The 16,239-nt window shown below is 44.1% G+C and overlaps 3 protein-coding genes and 1 non-coding gene across 6 annotated transcripts; all 4 read right to left on the reverse strand.

Moving 5' to 3' along the window:
- Nucleotides 1-251: 251 nt before the first annotated feature.
- Phb1 (prohibitin 1) lies at nt 252-2,283 on the reverse strand. Of its 2 annotated transcripts, XM_011154608.3 has the most exons (5): nt 2,179-2,283; nt 1,685-1,789; nt 1,179-1,600; nt 765-1,085; nt 252-352 (listed from the first exon to the last, which is right to left on the reverse strand). In XM_011154608.3, exons 2-4 carry the CDS (start codon nt 1,770-1,772, stop codon nt 777-779), a joined length of 819 nt encoding a protein of 272 aa, XP_011152910.1. In that variant the 5' UTR covers nt 1,773-1,789; nt 2,179-2,283; the 3' UTR covers nt 252-352; nt 765-776. The 2 variants fall into 2 exon arrangements, with proteins under 2 accessions (XP_011152910.1, XP_025152988.1); XM_025297203.1 differs by lacking the exon at nt 252-352 and having other exon boundaries at nt 395-1,085.
- Nucleotides 2,284-2,649: 366 nt separating this feature from the next.
- TRNAN-GUU (transfer RNA asparagine (anticodon GUU)) lies at nt 2,650-2,723 on the reverse strand. Its single transcript has one exon. It is a non-coding gene; the product is annotated as a tRNA-Asn (tRNA).
- Nucleotides 2,724-3,296: 573 nt separating this feature from the next.
- On the reverse strand, nt 3,297-11,525 carry Vhdl (larval-specific very high density lipoprotein). 2 transcript variants are annotated; one of them, XM_011154609.3, is made up of 16 exons: nt 10,962-11,525; nt 10,542-10,580; nt 9,598-9,899; nt 9,350-9,490; nt 9,115-9,282; nt 8,888-9,030; nt 8,421-8,798; nt 8,011-8,339; nt 7,243-7,862; nt 6,050-6,930; nt 5,593-5,722; nt 5,277-5,513; nt 4,844-5,194; nt 4,431-4,761; nt 3,791-4,085; nt 3,297-3,708 (listed from the first exon to the last, which is right to left on the reverse strand). In XM_011154609.3, the coding sequence occupies exons 1-16, from the start codon at nt 10,978-10,980 to the stop codon at nt 3,519-3,521; spliced, it is 4,554 nt and encodes a 1,517-aa protein (XP_011152911.1). In that variant the 5' UTR covers nt 10,981-11,525; the 3' UTR covers nt 3,297-3,518. The 2 variants fall into 2 exon arrangements, with proteins under 2 accessions (XP_011152911.1, XP_025152987.1); XM_025297202.1 differs by having other exon boundaries at nt 9,598-9,864; nt 10,962-11,524.
- Nucleotides 11,526-14,428: 2,903 nt separating this feature from the next.
- LOC105191300 (inosine triphosphate pyrophosphatase) lies at nt 14,429-16,185 on the reverse strand. The gene is made up of 2 exons (XM_011154611.3): nt 16,065-16,185; nt 14,429-15,097 (listed from the first exon to the last, which is right to left on the reverse strand). Exon 2 carries the CDS (start codon nt 15,043-15,045, stop codon nt 14,473-14,475), a length of 573 nt encoding a protein of 190 aa, XP_011152913.1. The 5' UTR covers nt 15,046-15,097; nt 16,065-16,185; the 3' UTR covers nt 14,429-14,472.
- Between the last annotated feature and the right edge of the window lie 54 nt (nt 16,186-16,239).

Consider the following 16,239-nt stretch of genomic DNA (forward strand, 5'->3'; position numbering starts at 1 on the left):
GTCCAAGAACTTTCTCCTTATCACACATTTAAAAACAATGTCGAGTTTGGTTTAGCAATAGAAAATTGATTTCTCCGTTTCATTCCAATTCTGCCGAACGTATAAATTATTACAATAATCTTATTAAAAATTAAAAATTGAACAGGAACAAATAAAAGAGTGTAAGAACGTCTCGTATGAGCTGCATACTGAAAGAAACAACGTTTAACTCAACAATGTAAGAACTGCAGGATAAAGAATCAACTATATGATAAGATGCAATAATAAACATAATCTTTCTATATTTTTGGGTGGAACGAATCGCTACATATCCAATATATTTCTGCTCTCTGGACCATGTGCAACCATCTAGCTGAAAGAACAATCGTTCAAGACACAAATTTCACTTCTTATGTAACTATAAGAAAAGGCATCGTTTTATTGTTTGCATTAAATTTGTACTGCATTATATATGTCGTTAATGTAGTTCACTGATGATGGATTGCACCCAGCAACAATGTTACAAAAATACGCGGCGAGCACTGAACGTTAAACAATGATTTAAAGTTAAACGTTTCCCCAATAGTTAAAGGAATAGGAACATATGCATTTTTAAAAGGAGGCAGATTCATGGCTGAAAACGTAATAAATGTTATGAAATACTATATATTCCTGCTATGCAACACTTTCGGGGAAGTTTCTGCCATATGCATTTTTTACACTCTATTACAGTATCATACTCTCCAATTGTATGTAAATGCACAATTTACGTTGATACACTGTACCAGTTTTTCATTCTACTGTGGCAAATTGAGCAGCACATTTTGGCCTGGCGGCAGATACGCCACTTGTCGCGATTTGGATAAGTTGTGCGCAATGTCTTCTGCAGCTTCGATTCTCCTGAGCTCGACAAGACCATCTCCCGCTTCAGCGAGGGACTTTGCTAATAAACTTGCAGCCTGCGCATCACCCTCAGCGCTGATAATAGCTGCTTTCTTCTGTTGCTCAGCTTTTTCTACCAAAAAACGAGCCTTCTCAGCTTCTTGTTGCGCCACTTGCTTCAATTCTACAGCTTGGGTAAACTCTTTACCAAACGTTAAATGTGTCTGAAAGAATTTCAAATTCAATTATTAGAGTGTACTTAAATTATTCAAGATATATGTAAGCATTAACATGAAATGTAATATCCATGCACTTACAAGAGAGATATCATCCAGAATAAGGCCAAACTGCGAAGCTCTATCTGTTAGTTCTTCACTGACCTTTTGAGACACAACTTCTCTTTGCGTGATTAATTCACCAGCATCAAATTGTGCGACAACAGCTTTCAGCACTTCAGTAGTGATAGATGGCAGTACCCTTTCATCATAGTCCACACCAAGGATTGTGTATATCTTAGGTAATGAATCTGGTACAGGTCTGAAGAGAATACGGAGAGTAATATTTACATTTTGCAAATCTTTGCTTCCTGTAATGACTGGAACGTTTCGCGGTCGTGAACGGATGTCAAATAGGATTGGCTTTTGCACCCAAGGAATGAAAAAATGTGTTCCTTCCCCAACCACAACATTTTTTATTCCTGCAAATCTATCAAATATAACAGCTCTATGTCCTCCATCAACTATAAAAAAGATGATTGTATTAATTCAGAAAAATATTTTAAAACTAATTGTCATATATAAAAGAAGATAACGATTAGACTTACCATTGTATAGTGCCGAGTTAATAACACCACCTGCGAGAGCTACACCTAGGCCAAGCTGACCTATTCGGTTAAAGAACTGGGCTGCCATGTTTAAATATGTATTAGCTGTAAACATAAAACAATATATGTAAAGTAATACAATAGATGATGTAACTGGATGTAATATCATGACAGTTATTGCCTGATAGTTTCCTGACATTGACCTAACCTAAAACTCGATGGTAAGAAACTCATTTACATGGATTCTTTGGTGAAACTGAATAATATGTATAAATTTTAATCACAACACACACACTACGCTCTATAACTGCATACTACATTGTATTCCTTAAATGGAGTATAGTTCAACCGGTTAAGCCGGACATTTATTATCTTAATTTAATATTGTTCGCACATTCTCATTATATACTGTCGTAAGATGAGGCTATGATTAAAGTTTATTGCAGTTTCTTATAGTGGGACAATCGACTTATAGCGGGACAATTATTACTTACGTAATAAATCGTGGCTTTGGGATTGAAATAATCGTTTTCTCCTCGTGCGGCGTTCACGCGGCGACTGTGATGATAAGAAGAAAATGGATACCGCAATAATTCGAAAATGGAGACGATGAAGGCGACACGGCAGATCGGTGGAACCTCGCGCGGCGGTTTTAAAAGTGGCAATTGACGAAATCACAAAAATGTGTTCAAAGACATGCAATTGCATTATTTTGCAAAAGAGTATATCACACATTGTCGCTATCGTAACAGTTTTATAAGTTTAATATGCATTAAAATATCGCGTAAGTAACATCAACGTCGTTTCAAATGTCCGCCTACTCGTCGAACGTCGCTCGATAAAATATTTGTTTAATATTAACTAAATTTTGTATTCGCGCTTGCGCGAGGTCATCGTCAAAAGCATTATGACAAAGATAATTTGGTTATTGCTATAATTAACAATAACGCAATAAAAAAAACACACGCCCCCGGGTGGGCTCGAACCACCAACCTTTCGGTTAACAGCCGAACGCGCTAGCCGATTGCGCCACGAAGGCGAAGTTGTTTTCATCGCCGTCTTATACACTGACTATTGTAGTGAACATAAATTTAATATTTTATTCAAAATAATCGATAGTTATTTACCGTATTTTGATACCGATAAACTGTTTCAACACGCAGCATCAAATATCAAAGTGTACCTCCGATGCACGAGAAATATTGATAAAAAATATCTTTAATTTGATTAACACATTGACAGTTTGCACGGATCGCGATGAACTTTACAAAAAACATGGCAGATATCGCTTTGAAGTGAATGCAATATTTTGCAAATCGCAAAATTATCTCGCCGAATCGAGTACCGAGCCGCAATATGCGCAACTCTTGCGAAACTATTAATAGCATTTTGTACGTATATCAACGCAATGTGTCACGTCGATGATTACCGAATGAAGACTCAACGTATATCAATAAATATCGATATTCCAAGTAACGCGACGACGTCTTGATGACATTTCGCAACAACAACACATTTCATCACGGTATTTGTTGTGCATAAAAAACAATAATAATTGAACAATTGGCCGAGGTTTTTTAGCCGTCGGAAGGATCTTTAGAACTTATATGCGTATAAATTAAAAAATAAAGATTTATTGTATGTTATTTCTCTTTTTGCTTCTTCTACATTGCCGTTTGGCTGTGTTTCTAGTTATCGAACAGAGATTTGCGTTTGCGGAGAGTTACGTCGGCAAACTCAGAAAATTAGTATTAGTATTAGTATATATATAGGACTTCCTATAGACCGTCCTAAAAAACGGAAAAATGGGCTCCGCGTGCGATTCAATTAGGATTTAAAGATGCGTGCCAGTATAAATCTTGGGCATTCTCTCTTTGTGCGTATCGTCCATGTGTCCGCATACGCCGGTCACGTGACCCTGCAGCACGGTCTCCACCATCACGCTCACGCTGTTGGGAGTCCACAGTACCATCACCGGTACGCGCTGCGACTGGACCACAAGGTGCTCGTTGTGCACGGTGAGCCTACGAGCAGATGCATTCGGTTATGATCGAAACTTTTCGAACTGATCGATTCGAGCAACGGATCATTCGCGAGATCACTCACTTGAACGCGTAAGACTTCGATTCGTCCTCAGGCACCATCACTCCCTTCTCGTATTGGTCGATCATGTTGCCGTCGACGGTAACAATATGACTCGGGCTGGACGGTATGATCTCTATCTCATGACCAGCGACGTAAACCTTCACAGCGATCGTGTTAGGTTGTACGTTTTTTATGAAGACAGCGTACGTCTGGTCGACGTGATCGCCGGACACAAGGGTCCACTGGTCAGGCACCGTGAATGGAATCAAGCCGTTGTCCAAGGTAATCAAGACCTGCGGGTAGACGGTGCAAATTTCTGCGGGAAGAAGAGAAGCGCACGCTCAGTGAAACTGTTGCTCATTCTTTTAATAATCAGAGATTCTCTATGAGAGAATGTCTAATTGTAGAAAATTAAATATATGAGAGAAATTATCTGCAAAAGCATCTCTTCTCCCATCCTGAGAAATCTCATGTTCCACGAGGTTATAGAAAACATATAAAACATAGAAAATTTTCCTGAAGACGGGGGGGAGAGGGACGCTCATACGCGGAGGAACAAACGCGAGAAGCAAGTTTCAAATTTAATCTACCTTGCCTTGAAATAAGCATTAGCGTTGAAAAGAAAATTTAACACTATATGCACCCGCATATAGCGACTTACTGATCAGTTCTTGCGTCACTTTGTTCAAGACGGGCGCAGAGAAATGAGTGTTGTCCGTGACATAATGCCAGCCCGAATGTGCCGGTTTTTCCATCAACACGCCCTCGAAGAGGGCTTCGTGTTGGGGATGCAGCGGAATCTGGATGTATTCGTATCCATTAACCGGAGTGATGACGGTTGCATTGATGTAGTTCATATCAGAAGGAAATTCGATGACGATCTTCGCGTTGCCGCTCTCGACACGTTCGGTGAGGTATTGCACGTGCGACAAGTGGGTGGCGCGGAAGTGGTCGTCGATCATGGCAAGGTACGAGTATATTCCCACAGGTAGCTGAAAGCCCGTTAACGTTAACATAATGATAGGAGAACGTGGCAACGACGTGATTCATGTCATGCATCTTCTTCAGGTTTACCTTCTTGTAGAATGCGTTGATGGTGTACTTCCTCATGGTCGTGTACAGTACGGTCTCATGGATGCAGTTCTGGGTCTTTGGAATGTGGTTCTCCTTCTCTACGAACTGTGGGTTTGTCATGTCCTTGACGCAGGCTCCGTGCACGTTGTCATGCGCCAGTTGGTTCTTCTGCTCCTCCGTCATCTCGCCTTTCATCGTCATAATGATCAGCATCTCGTCGCGAACGCATTTGTCCTCGTCCGTGTAGCCTGCGCTGATGGTCATTTTCGTGTTGGTCTCCACTTTGCTGTTACTGACTTTCGGGTAGGGGATTTGCGTGTCCGGATAGTTCTTCTGAGCGTCTACGCAGATCTAGAAAGCATTCGTCATCTCGCTGTTCGATTCGATCGATCGCTAGGTTATCATTAGTTTGAACCGAAATGATCAGAAGTACCTTGAGTTTCTTCTCTCCTGGTGTCACTCTTGTCACTTGAATCTTGACATTGTTGACCAAGTGTCCTTGAGACATGTCGACATTCATGTTTACGTCCCATGAGCGTACAGATGCGTTCGTGGAGGCCGCTTTAGCGTCAAGGGTGCCGCGAATGTTGATCTTCTTGCCGTTAAGAATGTGCATCTTGTCGTAAATGTGATCGACGTCATCCATGTTGACTCGTAGGTTCAGTTCGACCTGCAGAAGAAGGACGAAAAAGAAGTGAAGAAGAGTGAAGATTGATATCTGTCTTTGGTCGGAATCTTCATGTACTCACGTGAGACGTGGGATAGACGATGCTCGGTTCTATCTTTATCAGACGTCCGCAGCTTCCCATATCCGGCGAGATGTAATCATTGTACAATTTCTGATGGATGCCCATGAAATATTGCAATCTTTTCAAGTTCCTATCGAGCAAATTGAAGAGTGAGAATTGCATTGCTTCGACGGATTTCTTCCAGGTCCACTAGAGCTGATCGCTTTACGAAAACTTGCATCGATCATCGAAAGTAATCAAATCAAAAGTTCTTTGTTTCAAGATTGCATTTCAATTTACTAAGTAGGTGTCGATATGGGAAAAGTGCCTTCCAAATAGAAATATGTCGACAAATGGAATAATCACTTGAAGGAAAAATACTTCGAAATTAACTTGATGGAACAAGAAGAGGAAGATCGAATCGAATTAGAAATCGATGCAAGCGGAATGTCACAGTAGCTCGGTAGCATCGACTTACCCAGTATTCTTATGTTCCGGAGAGAACGCACGTTCAAATTCTTTAGCGTTGGAGGTCGGCGTGACGCCGCTCTCGCAGTCGAAGATCGACGTGATATACTTGAGACCAATGTCTCTGGAGTCTACGGCAAAGTGATGGATCTTCTTCTCACCGGTAGTGACGACCGTATGATGCTGGCAGTTGGAGCAGCATTTCTTGAGCACGTCCTGCTCGTCCTCGGTGATGGTTACCAGGTTCTTCGCGTGGTATCGCATTCCACTGTAGGACAGCTTAGTGGCGGGCAATCTCGGCATACTGATCTTGATACTCTTGGCCTCGTGATTGTAGCTGATACTCATTTCCAACGGCAGTGCGACGTCCTGGGTGGTGGACTTGCGTATCGAGTGCCAGACGTCGACGATCGGGTTGTAGACGGACATGACGTACTCGCCGTGTCTCCACAGACGCGAGTCAACCTCGAACTTCATGTTGATGGACGGGTTCTGGGTGTCGGTGTGAACATTGTTGAACCTCAACGACCACAGGTGCGGCATCTTAGTGCTGAAGACCGCCTGCAGACCCATGTCAGTAGGTACCTGCATCTCGAAGAGGGTATCGTAGTCGATATATTGGAGGTTGCCGACGGCCTGTTTCACGGCGTGCAGTAGTTCCTCTGGCAACTTGCTGATGTGAGTGCGGTCGTAGTGGTTAGCAATGATCACGTGACCGTGCAGCGTGATGCAGATGTCGACGTGGATGTTCTTCTTAACGGGCATGTCGTGCGCGGCGCGGTTCAGGATGTTCTGCACATTCCTGTTGGTGAGATTCTCGATCTTGCCGCCCAGCAACTCTTTCTTCAGGATCTTCATGATCTCGTCGACGCCTTGGGCGCTCCAGTAGATCTGGAAAAGTTCCGTCCGAATGTGAGTGTTATTATTTCCGTGCTCTAAATAAAGATCGGATTACATGTAAATCCGAATAGGAACATTAAGATTTTCCTTCGGAAAATGTTCCAGACAACGCAAAGTTCTAAAAGACGTCTTAAAGATATTTAAGAGATGTTTTAAAAAAGTGAAACATCTTTTCAACGTCCCAAAGACATCCTTTAACAGTTTGTGTTGCCTGAGTTTCGTTGATATTTCGTATATTGAAGGTTTCACATCAAGTCAATATCATATTACAGCATTACCGTGTTGTATGTACCGTATACTTACGCCAATCTTTTCGACGGGTTTGCGAGCGACCGATGTGCGAAGCTCTACATATCCTGCTTGCGGCAGACCAGTAACTTCCTCCAAGACCAACGCATTAGTCCAGGATTTGCCGTGTTCGTATACAGGATCGACATAATCGTAGAAGTGCTTGGCCGATAATGGGGTGGTGATCGGCCTGATCTTCGTGTAACGCATTATCTTCCTAGCCATTTCGCGAATTGGCCTGAGGCAAGGGTCCACGGAGTTGGCGAGACCCTTCATCGTGGTGAGGTGGTAGTTGTACAGGTGACTGTTCTGCTCGTAGGACATGAGCCAGTGCATGTTCATCATTCGTTGCATGTTCGGTAGCTGGCTGATCAACACGTCATAAGCCGCAATCCTGATGGTGAGTGGTTGGGTGATGTCAGCGAGGATAGGCGAGAGCAAGTTGTGGGTGTATTCGACTTTGTCGGCGACGGCCTTCTTGATGGCCCAGATCGCCTGTACACGAATGTGGTGCGGATGCTCGGACACCATGATGTCGCCGCGGATAATCGGCTCCAAAAGCTTCTCGATGTTGCCCACTTGGACGTTCTTGATCGCCATTAGATAGACTATCTTCATCTCGTACGATTGGTCGTCTGAAATATTCGAAAAATCGAGCAACGGTTAAACCCACCCGACGCAGACTGCAGAGCTAGTCGGCAACTTGCGAAGTCCTCTTCAAGTAGGCAGTCGCAAATCTCAGGGATTAGAATTCATTTGTCGTACGAGTCCCCCTCAACTTACTTTTCACATGGTCAAAGAAACGCTGAAGGTATCTGCTAAGCAGAGGATTGACGATTTCGTTGAATTGGTGCATGAACGTCTTGTGAATCAGAGTAGAGAAGCAGAGGATGCTGGCCTTGTGGATTTGCGGCGACACTATGTTGTCCAGTTTCAACAGATCTTCCATTTCCAAGAGCAATCTCTCGGACGGTACTTTTACGTACATCGGCAGCTTCGCCAGCATCTTTACGGCGGTTACGTCGGTCACCTTGTGCTTGCGAATGACGTTTCGTGTGAAGTGGCAAGCGGCGGTGGTGCCGGCGGTCGGGATCATTTGCAGGAAGATGTTCCTTCGAAGTCACAACGAATCGTTAGCCTCTCGCTCAGTCGACGTTAATAGTCGATTTTAAAATCGAATGTATCACACTCACTTTATCGTGACTTCCTTAGGAGTCTTCGGATCTTGAATGGTATTGAAGACCTGCTCCAACGAACCCAAGTCCATGTAGCTCATGGTATGCTGCAGTCGGTTGATGGTTTGTCCGTGCTTCCAGTCGGGTTCTTTAGCCTCCAAGTGATTCTCGTCGAGGTAATCGGCGGCTTCGGCCAACATCTTCTTGAGTTTGGGGATCAGCATATCCAGTTTGACGATATGTCGACCGTGAGTGAGATCCTCCGCGGCATGAATAGCGTAATTTCTTATGGGCTTGTTAAAGGTCACATCACGCACCAAAGGCACGCTCTGGAAATTTACGACCGGCAAGTGGGTCTCGGTCGTCGGCACCACATTTTCCAAACTCAAGGTAGTGCTGGTAAAGAAGTAAGTAGAATTAGTAGCAAGCAAGCAGAATCAATAAAATTTCACAGGGTATATGATCATTATCGCGTGAAGGATTACTTGGTCAAGAGCTGATGAGCTTCAGATCGAGCGTTGTAGGGGAGGTAATTGATGACCGAGTGGGCGGCCAAGTGCTTGATGAGAATTCCATCATCCTGTTGCTCCATCTGGAAGACTCTCCTAACGGCGGCGGACATGTCGTCCTGTCGAGAAGCAAAGCATCGTCGGTTAATCGAGGAGTATCACCCGTGCATAAAGATAGAAAACTTGAAGTACGAAGTACTTACTACCGACTCCACGTGGCATTTCTCGCACTCGTCATGGTCGAAAACACGCTGAACGAAATGGCTGCAGTTTTTGAGATCGTGCAGTTTTGTGACCACGAAGACGTTGGTGGTTCCCGATTGCACCGGGTGCACATCGTAGGCGACGCGGCAGGTGCCATGGATGGTGTTCTAGTGGTAACAACCAAAGAGAACACTAGAAATGTTTCGTTGGATGTTCCCATCAGTCGTTACCTACCTCGGTCGTGACGAAAGCGTGCTTCTTCATCGGGGTTTGCAGTTGGACCTGCGACAGGTCGAGCTGCAGCATCGAGGCGATACCCTGCTTGATGTTCCGTGACCATCCGCTCTCGGTCTCCGGCACTTTGATGCCCTGGAACTGAATCGAGAAACAGACGAGGCGAGTGACAAACGTCCTCCGCACAAACGACCCGCAGTCCCCGCGATTGATTCTCAGCCTGATTTCTCGCCTCTTCGTGCCCTTACCTTGCCGTTCTCGTCGTCGTAGACGATCAAGAACGGGTCGTGGATCTGCTGCGCGGTCTCATCGAGCTCATGAACCACTTCGACCGGTTGGTGATCCACGGCCATGCCATTGTGCATGCCGTATTTCACGTCTTGCAGTTTGACATAGTAGGCATTGTTCAAAGTCGAATCGCTGACGTCCTTCTTTATGTGAAGCTGTCCGGAGAGAGCGAACTGCGAGGCATATTGCGCCGGCTCGATAATTCCGGCTTTCACGTCGGCATGGTACTTGTAAATCAAAGTTTTCTCAATAGGGAAGTGCACTGGAATAGAATATTTTCGCGAGTGTACTACTACTCGCAAACCGATCTCCGGCCCGCAAACCGGTCAAGCTCCGCGCCTACATCCTCCTCAGGTACATGTTAATTGCTCGACGATTACAGCAAACGCGCGCTCCGTCGATTACGCAGGTCGATACGAGTCGTTACGAGTCGCGGATGACGCTGAGCCGACTTTTGCATTCGATTGATGTTGAGAACTCTGCGCTCTATCGTATGATTCTTGCATTATGCACAGTGTCGCGCGACGGATGTCCGTTTCGGATCCGCGCGACGTAGTTGATTGGTGAGCAGAATTGATTGAAAGGCCCCTTCAGGAAAACGATCTCAATATTTCCGGCCTTGACACTCGCGTTTCCCGAGCTGCGTGTCATCAGGAAAAAGAAATACGTCGTGACGCAGATAAACTACTCCGATATTTTCTACGGTTTTTCCTTCCCGAGTACCTCGTAGTGTGAGAAATCATTAAATAACATAACACGAACGCGCGTGTGAGCAGCATAATAGCAACATAAGCAACGCAACATTAAATCGCGTTCGTTCGTCGAACACTCGTTTAATCCGTTTCCCGCGAAAAATCCGTCCCGACGTTTCATCGGCAAACGATTTCAACGAGGTGCAACTTACCTGGCACCGCACACGCGGCCGTCAGACACAGCAACAATGCTGGAAACATAATTAATATCATGCGTTAAACGTAAGAAATTAAAAAGAAAATGCATGTAATACGTAAGAACGAAATACATAGAAAACAAAATTCGTAAAGAATAAGAAACAAAGCCGAGGATCTTGCAAAGAAATGTGAAACTCCATTGACTGTCTGTCAACTTTTGTAAAATCCCTCCGTCTCCCTCTCTCTCTCTCTCTCTCTCTCTCTCTCTCTCTCTCTCTCTCTCCCCCGTTCGCTCTTTCACTTTCCCGTGGAAAATAACGGTATTGAACGAATTATTCCACTATCCGGCACGTTCGGCACGTTATTCGAGATCCGATCGAAGACGAAGAATTCGCGCGAGTGGACACTTCGCCGTCATCCGGAAAGCGACTTACCGTTAAAGGCATTCATCATAGCATGGCCCCTGAAGCAAGACTGGTGGCGTACGCAAGGCACTCCGGCTTTTATAGGAGCAAGCTGTGCAATTGTCGGCAAAATGCACAAATGTAGACAAGAGCCGATAACCCCTTAACTCAAGGGTGTTACACGTCTGAGAGGGAGAGCGAGAGACGGGACGAGAGGGAGAGGGAGAGAGAGAAGGTGGACCGCATCGGTATAATCAAAGGAGAGATAACCCCTTTCGGGCATCGGGCTCTGTCGCGCTTTTTAACGCGCACCGACGCACACGCGCATTATTGAAAATAATTGATCGTATCCGACTAGCGTGCGCTGCGAGGATAATCAAGCTCCCGCGCTCACTCGCGCGCGAGCGAGCGAACGAGCGAGCGAGCGAGCGAGCGAGCGCGATTCGTCGCGCGTGGTTTCCTTGCGGAAAAATTCCGCATTTTCATTTCAGATTCCACGCCCATCTTCCTCATGCCGGAGAACACAATTCGCGCCCGTCTATTCTCAAGATCGCGTATTTGCGTTTCGGCACGTATGCACGCCGCGCGTAACCGCTCCCGGTGATTCACACGCACCGGAAGAGCTCGAGCGTCGAGCGTTCCTGAGATGCTACTGCGATCCAGAGAGCGTCGCATCGGCGATCATGAGATAATCACATGGGCCTGTGCCGCCGGATGAGAGGCGTTTTGCGAAGAGAGCTCGTCGCTCGTCAAAGCGGATCGACTTTGCGAGGACAATGATGAGGCTTGAATAGCCGGGATGAAAGCGAAAAGGAAGATGCGAGAGGAAAGAGAGAGAGAGAGAGAGAGAGAGAGAGAGAGAGAGAGAGGAGAATAGAAGAGAAGAAAGCCCCCGGATGAGAGAAAACGGTGCTTGCCAACGCCTATGCGAGTACATCGAGTACGCACTGCAAACCCGAGTGTGTTATTTTGACACGTATAAGCTGAAGCTTTCTTCACGCATTTCTTGTCGTCTGAAATCACGTCATTTGATGCATTTCGGTGTCACTTGACGCGTTTAAACGCGTTAAACGACGTGATTTAAGACAAGACAAGATACGCGTAAAGGAAGCTTCAGCTTATACGAGTCGAAATAACACACACTCGGGTTTGCAGTGCGCGGATGAGCATTTATTAATTTTAGACCGTGAGTCATTAATATTAAGAACGCAGACGCAAAACACGCGGAAAACCTGTTGTTATTGATCGAACAGAGCGATCGAGAATGAAAAGGTGGATTCGATTCTGCGGATTCGACAGATGCTAGTCGCTCGCTGTTAAAGCGTTTTTCTCATTGATCGGTTAACACATCACGATGCGATGAACCTCCGTTGTAGCGGCCGCTATTTTTTAAGCCGTGTCTCTAAATAATACGTTCACGTCACGAATATGATACGACGAGCAAGTGCGGACGCGCTCAAGAGAATCAACAACTTTTCCGAGCGATCGGGTGCAAGCGATCGAGAATGAATTCAGTAATCATCGGCGCTTCGATAAGGCCGAAGGAGAAAACCGAAAGACTGTTCGCGAATGTTTACCGGCGAGTTCGCGTAATCATGACGGTTTAACTTCGGAATTTATCTGTTGTGGCGCTCGACGTGTTCCAGCGTCGCCGTTACGGAGGAAAGCGAAAGAATCGCGTCTTTGACGCAAAATTACCTGACGAAGGAATAACACGAAATAACGCAATAGGCTAGTAAAGGTCATTTCTACAATACGTGTCGTAAGTTGTAAGCCGTAAGAATTGGCGAATCACAGTCGATTATTACAAAAATAATCGGCTATAGTTGGTCAATTCTTACGACTTACAATTTACGACACGCATTGTAGAACGACCTTAAGAGTCAAACGTTAGTCAGCGTGTAAAACGGAAAAAATACAACATGTATATACATATTGATATCTTCGCATTATTACATTATAATGTTAGAAGATTGTATTTTCCGATTATACTAGTCTTAATTTTTGGACTATTCGTGCATCTCAAGGCTTTTCATCTCAAAGCTTGCTTTAATCCTGGTTTTTCGTGCGGAGGAAAGAAGATGTTACAGGCTGAAAATCGTATTCGCCGTAAAATAAAATGAAGGAAGAATCCTTGAATTGACAATTAAAGTTGAACAAGATGATGCATTACATCCCTTTGTTAGTTCCTGGGTTTACCTTCTTCGCGAGCTATCTATTGATTACACCTTATCCTTACTCCACCACGTTATCTTCCCTCACCATCAGCGATAACGATTGTGAGTGCGAGTGCTTTGTAAATAAATAAAATAAAATTACGGGAAAAAATCCTTTGATCGACGTTACAGGCGGTACAACGCGCATCTCATCTGTTTCGTCCTCCACGAGCCTGTTCTTACTCTCCGCGTTACCTCTTCCACGTTCCTACCGTTTACACAACCGTTTAAACGAGCACGTAATCGCGCCATTAAATAAAAGCAATCGGGCGATCCCGGCCCGCTGATTCCGTAGCGGCGGAATGCTATTATTGTACATGATTTACAGTTTTAATTACCAGTGCTCGTGCACGGGGTGGTATCGGTATCCGCGCGATTAACAATATCGTGTCACCGGGCGATTACAATGTAGATGGTCGCATATTTCGATTTGTCGCGTCACGTAAGATCCGCGTGAGACGGAGAATCGTGGCGTGCGGCGCGCGATCTTCTCACGCGATCGATTGTAATCAGATCGCAGAGCGCAAGACGTCATATCAACGTCAAGACTCTCTCTCTCTCTCTCTCCCTCTGCGGCCCGGAAAATAATTCCAGATGTTGGTTTCGCGATCACACGCTATATATCGCCGCCGAGTGTTGCACGCCGAACTATGTGCGTTATTTTCGACGGCGAATCACCTTTGATAAATTGAACGGATATCGAACGTTAACATTATAGGTCAGAGAACAAGTTATAACATGAAGACAAAACAACAAGCCGTACGCTCGCCCCGTCCGATTAAAAATTGATAATAAACGCGATCGTAGCAAGGTCAGTAATCCTGATTGGAGTTATTGCAGCTTGGTTGCTACTAAATGCCTCCTTGATATTTTGTCACAAAATTTTAATACGAACATAAGCGGATAATTATCGTTCGACGAAGTGGTAATGCAAAGATTCAAATGTTTTTTTTTTCGTGAAAGTACGATTTCAATAATATTTTGCAGCGAACGTATAACTTTCATGAAGAAAAGAAAGAGAAGAATTAACAGTGCCAAGTGAACAAAACACTTAGCTGTATTAAGGAGTTAATGTGTTTCGCATTTATTTGTTATATTGTAGTTATTGTTTCCTAATTAATATGCGTCTGAAGAAAATTGTTATTAAATCAGAATTATATAGAATTATTATATTATATAGAAAAAATAAAGAGCTTTTTTTCATTTTTTTTTTTTTTGCGACAAACAAGGAATTAAATACGTTTTCAGGAGAGAAGATGTTCAAAGAAGACAGTCGAAAACTATAAGAAGAGATTAGGAATTTCATTGTATTCATATACGATAAGTTAAATCTTGTCGTTTTTCATGAAGTAATCCTTCAACTTCTCCAGCGCCTGACTACGATGGGAGATCTTGTTCTTCTCCTCCTTTGGCAACTCTGCGTAGGTCTTGTCCATGCCCAATGGTTGGAAGCACGGGTCCCAGCCGAAATCCCGGGGACCTCGTGGACTCACGATGGTGCCCTGGGTGCGACCTTGGAACAGTTGGATCTCAGCATCAGTTCCACCGGAGCTATAGGCGAACGTGCATACCGCCTCCGCAGATTTATCTTGCCATCCGTCCAACAACCTGTGAAGACCCTCAGGACCCAACTTCTCGAGGAACCACTTGATGTACGGCCCCGGAAGACCCTGGAGCGCGTTGAAGCAAAGGCAAGTGTCCTCGATGATCACCGGACCTTTCACCGCCTCCGCCGCGACCCGGCACTTGTCCCGACATATGTCGTTTATCTCACCCTGATATTCCGGCAGGTCGATCTTCCTGCTCGTGATCTGCCGAGGGAAGTTCTTGCCCAGTATGGCCACGAACTCCTCCAGCTTCTTCGTGTTACCTGTCACGAACACTATGGGCTTGGACATGGTCTCTTATCTTGTTCTCACACTCTCGCTCTCTCGCTCTTTCTTCCGTTATCTGCAACAATAAAAAGCAAGTATATTATCTTTCGCAGGATGCATCAATATGCGGCACGTATCGTCCTCGATAACACATCGGCGAGTCTGAGAAAATCTCTGAGAAAATCCATTTCCACGCCGGATTGTCGCCTAACAAATTAAAGACGTAACCGCGATATTATCTTATCGCAAAGGTGATAAAAATAATGACACCCCTATGTTTTATACAACACGAAGTGTAATAAGTTATTTCATAAGTGGAAAATCCGTGATTAGAAGAATATTTATAACGATAATGTTATTATGTATCACGTCTTGGCTCGCAATTTCTTAACTACTTGGACTTTATCAAGGCAGTAGGGATGCACGGTTAAATTTTTCAGTTAAAAGCTAATACAGTTAAAAGATAAACTGCAAAAATCAACAGTTGCATATTATTAATTGTATCGATGTCGCAAATCAATTCATTGCTTCCCTTTGCAAAATTACAAATGTCAAATATGTTTTGCATAGGCATAGGTAAAACACTGTCGTCAGTATCTTCAAAACACAAGAGCGTTTACTCATTTTTAGCTTTATCTACTTCTTTTTACTCTCATTTATATCCAGAATTACATCTCAGAGTTATTAAAGAGATATTTTCATTTCTGAATGTTGTTCTTCGTGTTGTTTCTGATGCGATAAATAAAATGTATCTTCCTTTCTTTATCTTTCCAATTTCGCGCATTTTATAGCATCTGTCAGGTTGACAACATTCAACAATTGACATTATCGTCACTCGAGAAAGTCGTTTTGTGTGTTGGAAGCGTGGTACAGAGGGCTCTCCCTCGCTATCTCAGTCAATAACAAAGAAGAAGGCGAGAGAAGGTCGTCTAATGTTGACGTGTACAGTGAATTCTAACGTTACATTCTTGTCACAGTGCATTATTTCTTCGAAAGAATGAAAACACGAGATGTTTCACGTGACAAAATACGATCAGATATACCTTTGGTACACGATAACGATATATTACTTTGCGAATAAACTGCACTAAAACTCGCGAATGCTCCTAACCAACAAAACTGAAACGGTAAAACTGGAAACTAGGAATGGACGATACATCTCGATTATTTTGATATCGATTATTTTGATATCGATTATTTTATCTTACAAATTCGATT

Source organism: Harpegnathos saltator, unplaced genomic scaffold (assembly GCF_003227715.2).
Source record: "Harpegnathos saltator strain DR-91 unplaced genomic scaffold, Hsal_v8.6 scaffold173, whole genome shotgun sequence".
Lineage (NCBI taxonomy): Eukaryota > Metazoa > Arthropoda > Insecta > Hymenoptera > Formicidae > Harpegnathos > Harpegnathos saltator.

Excerpts from the sequence above, each read along its gene's own strand:
- Vhdl (XM_011154609.3), bottom strand. Across the intron at positions 6,931-7,242 it reads AACCCGTCGAAAAGATTGGC|ATCTACTGGAGCGCCCAAGG; the intron begins GTAAGTATACGG and ends GAACTTTTCCAG. Across the intron at positions 5,723-6,049 it reads CCGGAACATAAGAATACTGG|GAACTTGAAAAGATTGCAAT; the intron begins GTAAGTCGATGC and ends TTTGCTCGATAG.
- LOC105191300 (XM_011154611.3), bottom strand. The coding sequence starts at position 15,045 with ATGTCCAAGCCCATAGTGTTCGTGACAGGTAACACGAAGAAGCTGGAG.
- Phb1 (XM_011154608.3), bottom strand. The coding sequence starts at position 1,772 with ATGGCAGCCCAGTTCTTTAACCGAATAGGTCAGCTTGGCCTAGGTGTA. Across the intron at positions 1,601-1,684 it reads TAACTCGGCACTATACAATG|TTGATGGAGGACATAGAGCT; the intron begins GTAAGTCTAATC and ends TCTTTTTTATAG. Across the intron at positions 1,086-1,178 it reads TTCTGGATGATATCTCTCTT|ACACATTTAACGTTTGGTAA; the intron begins GTAAGTGCATGG and ends AAATTCTTTCAG.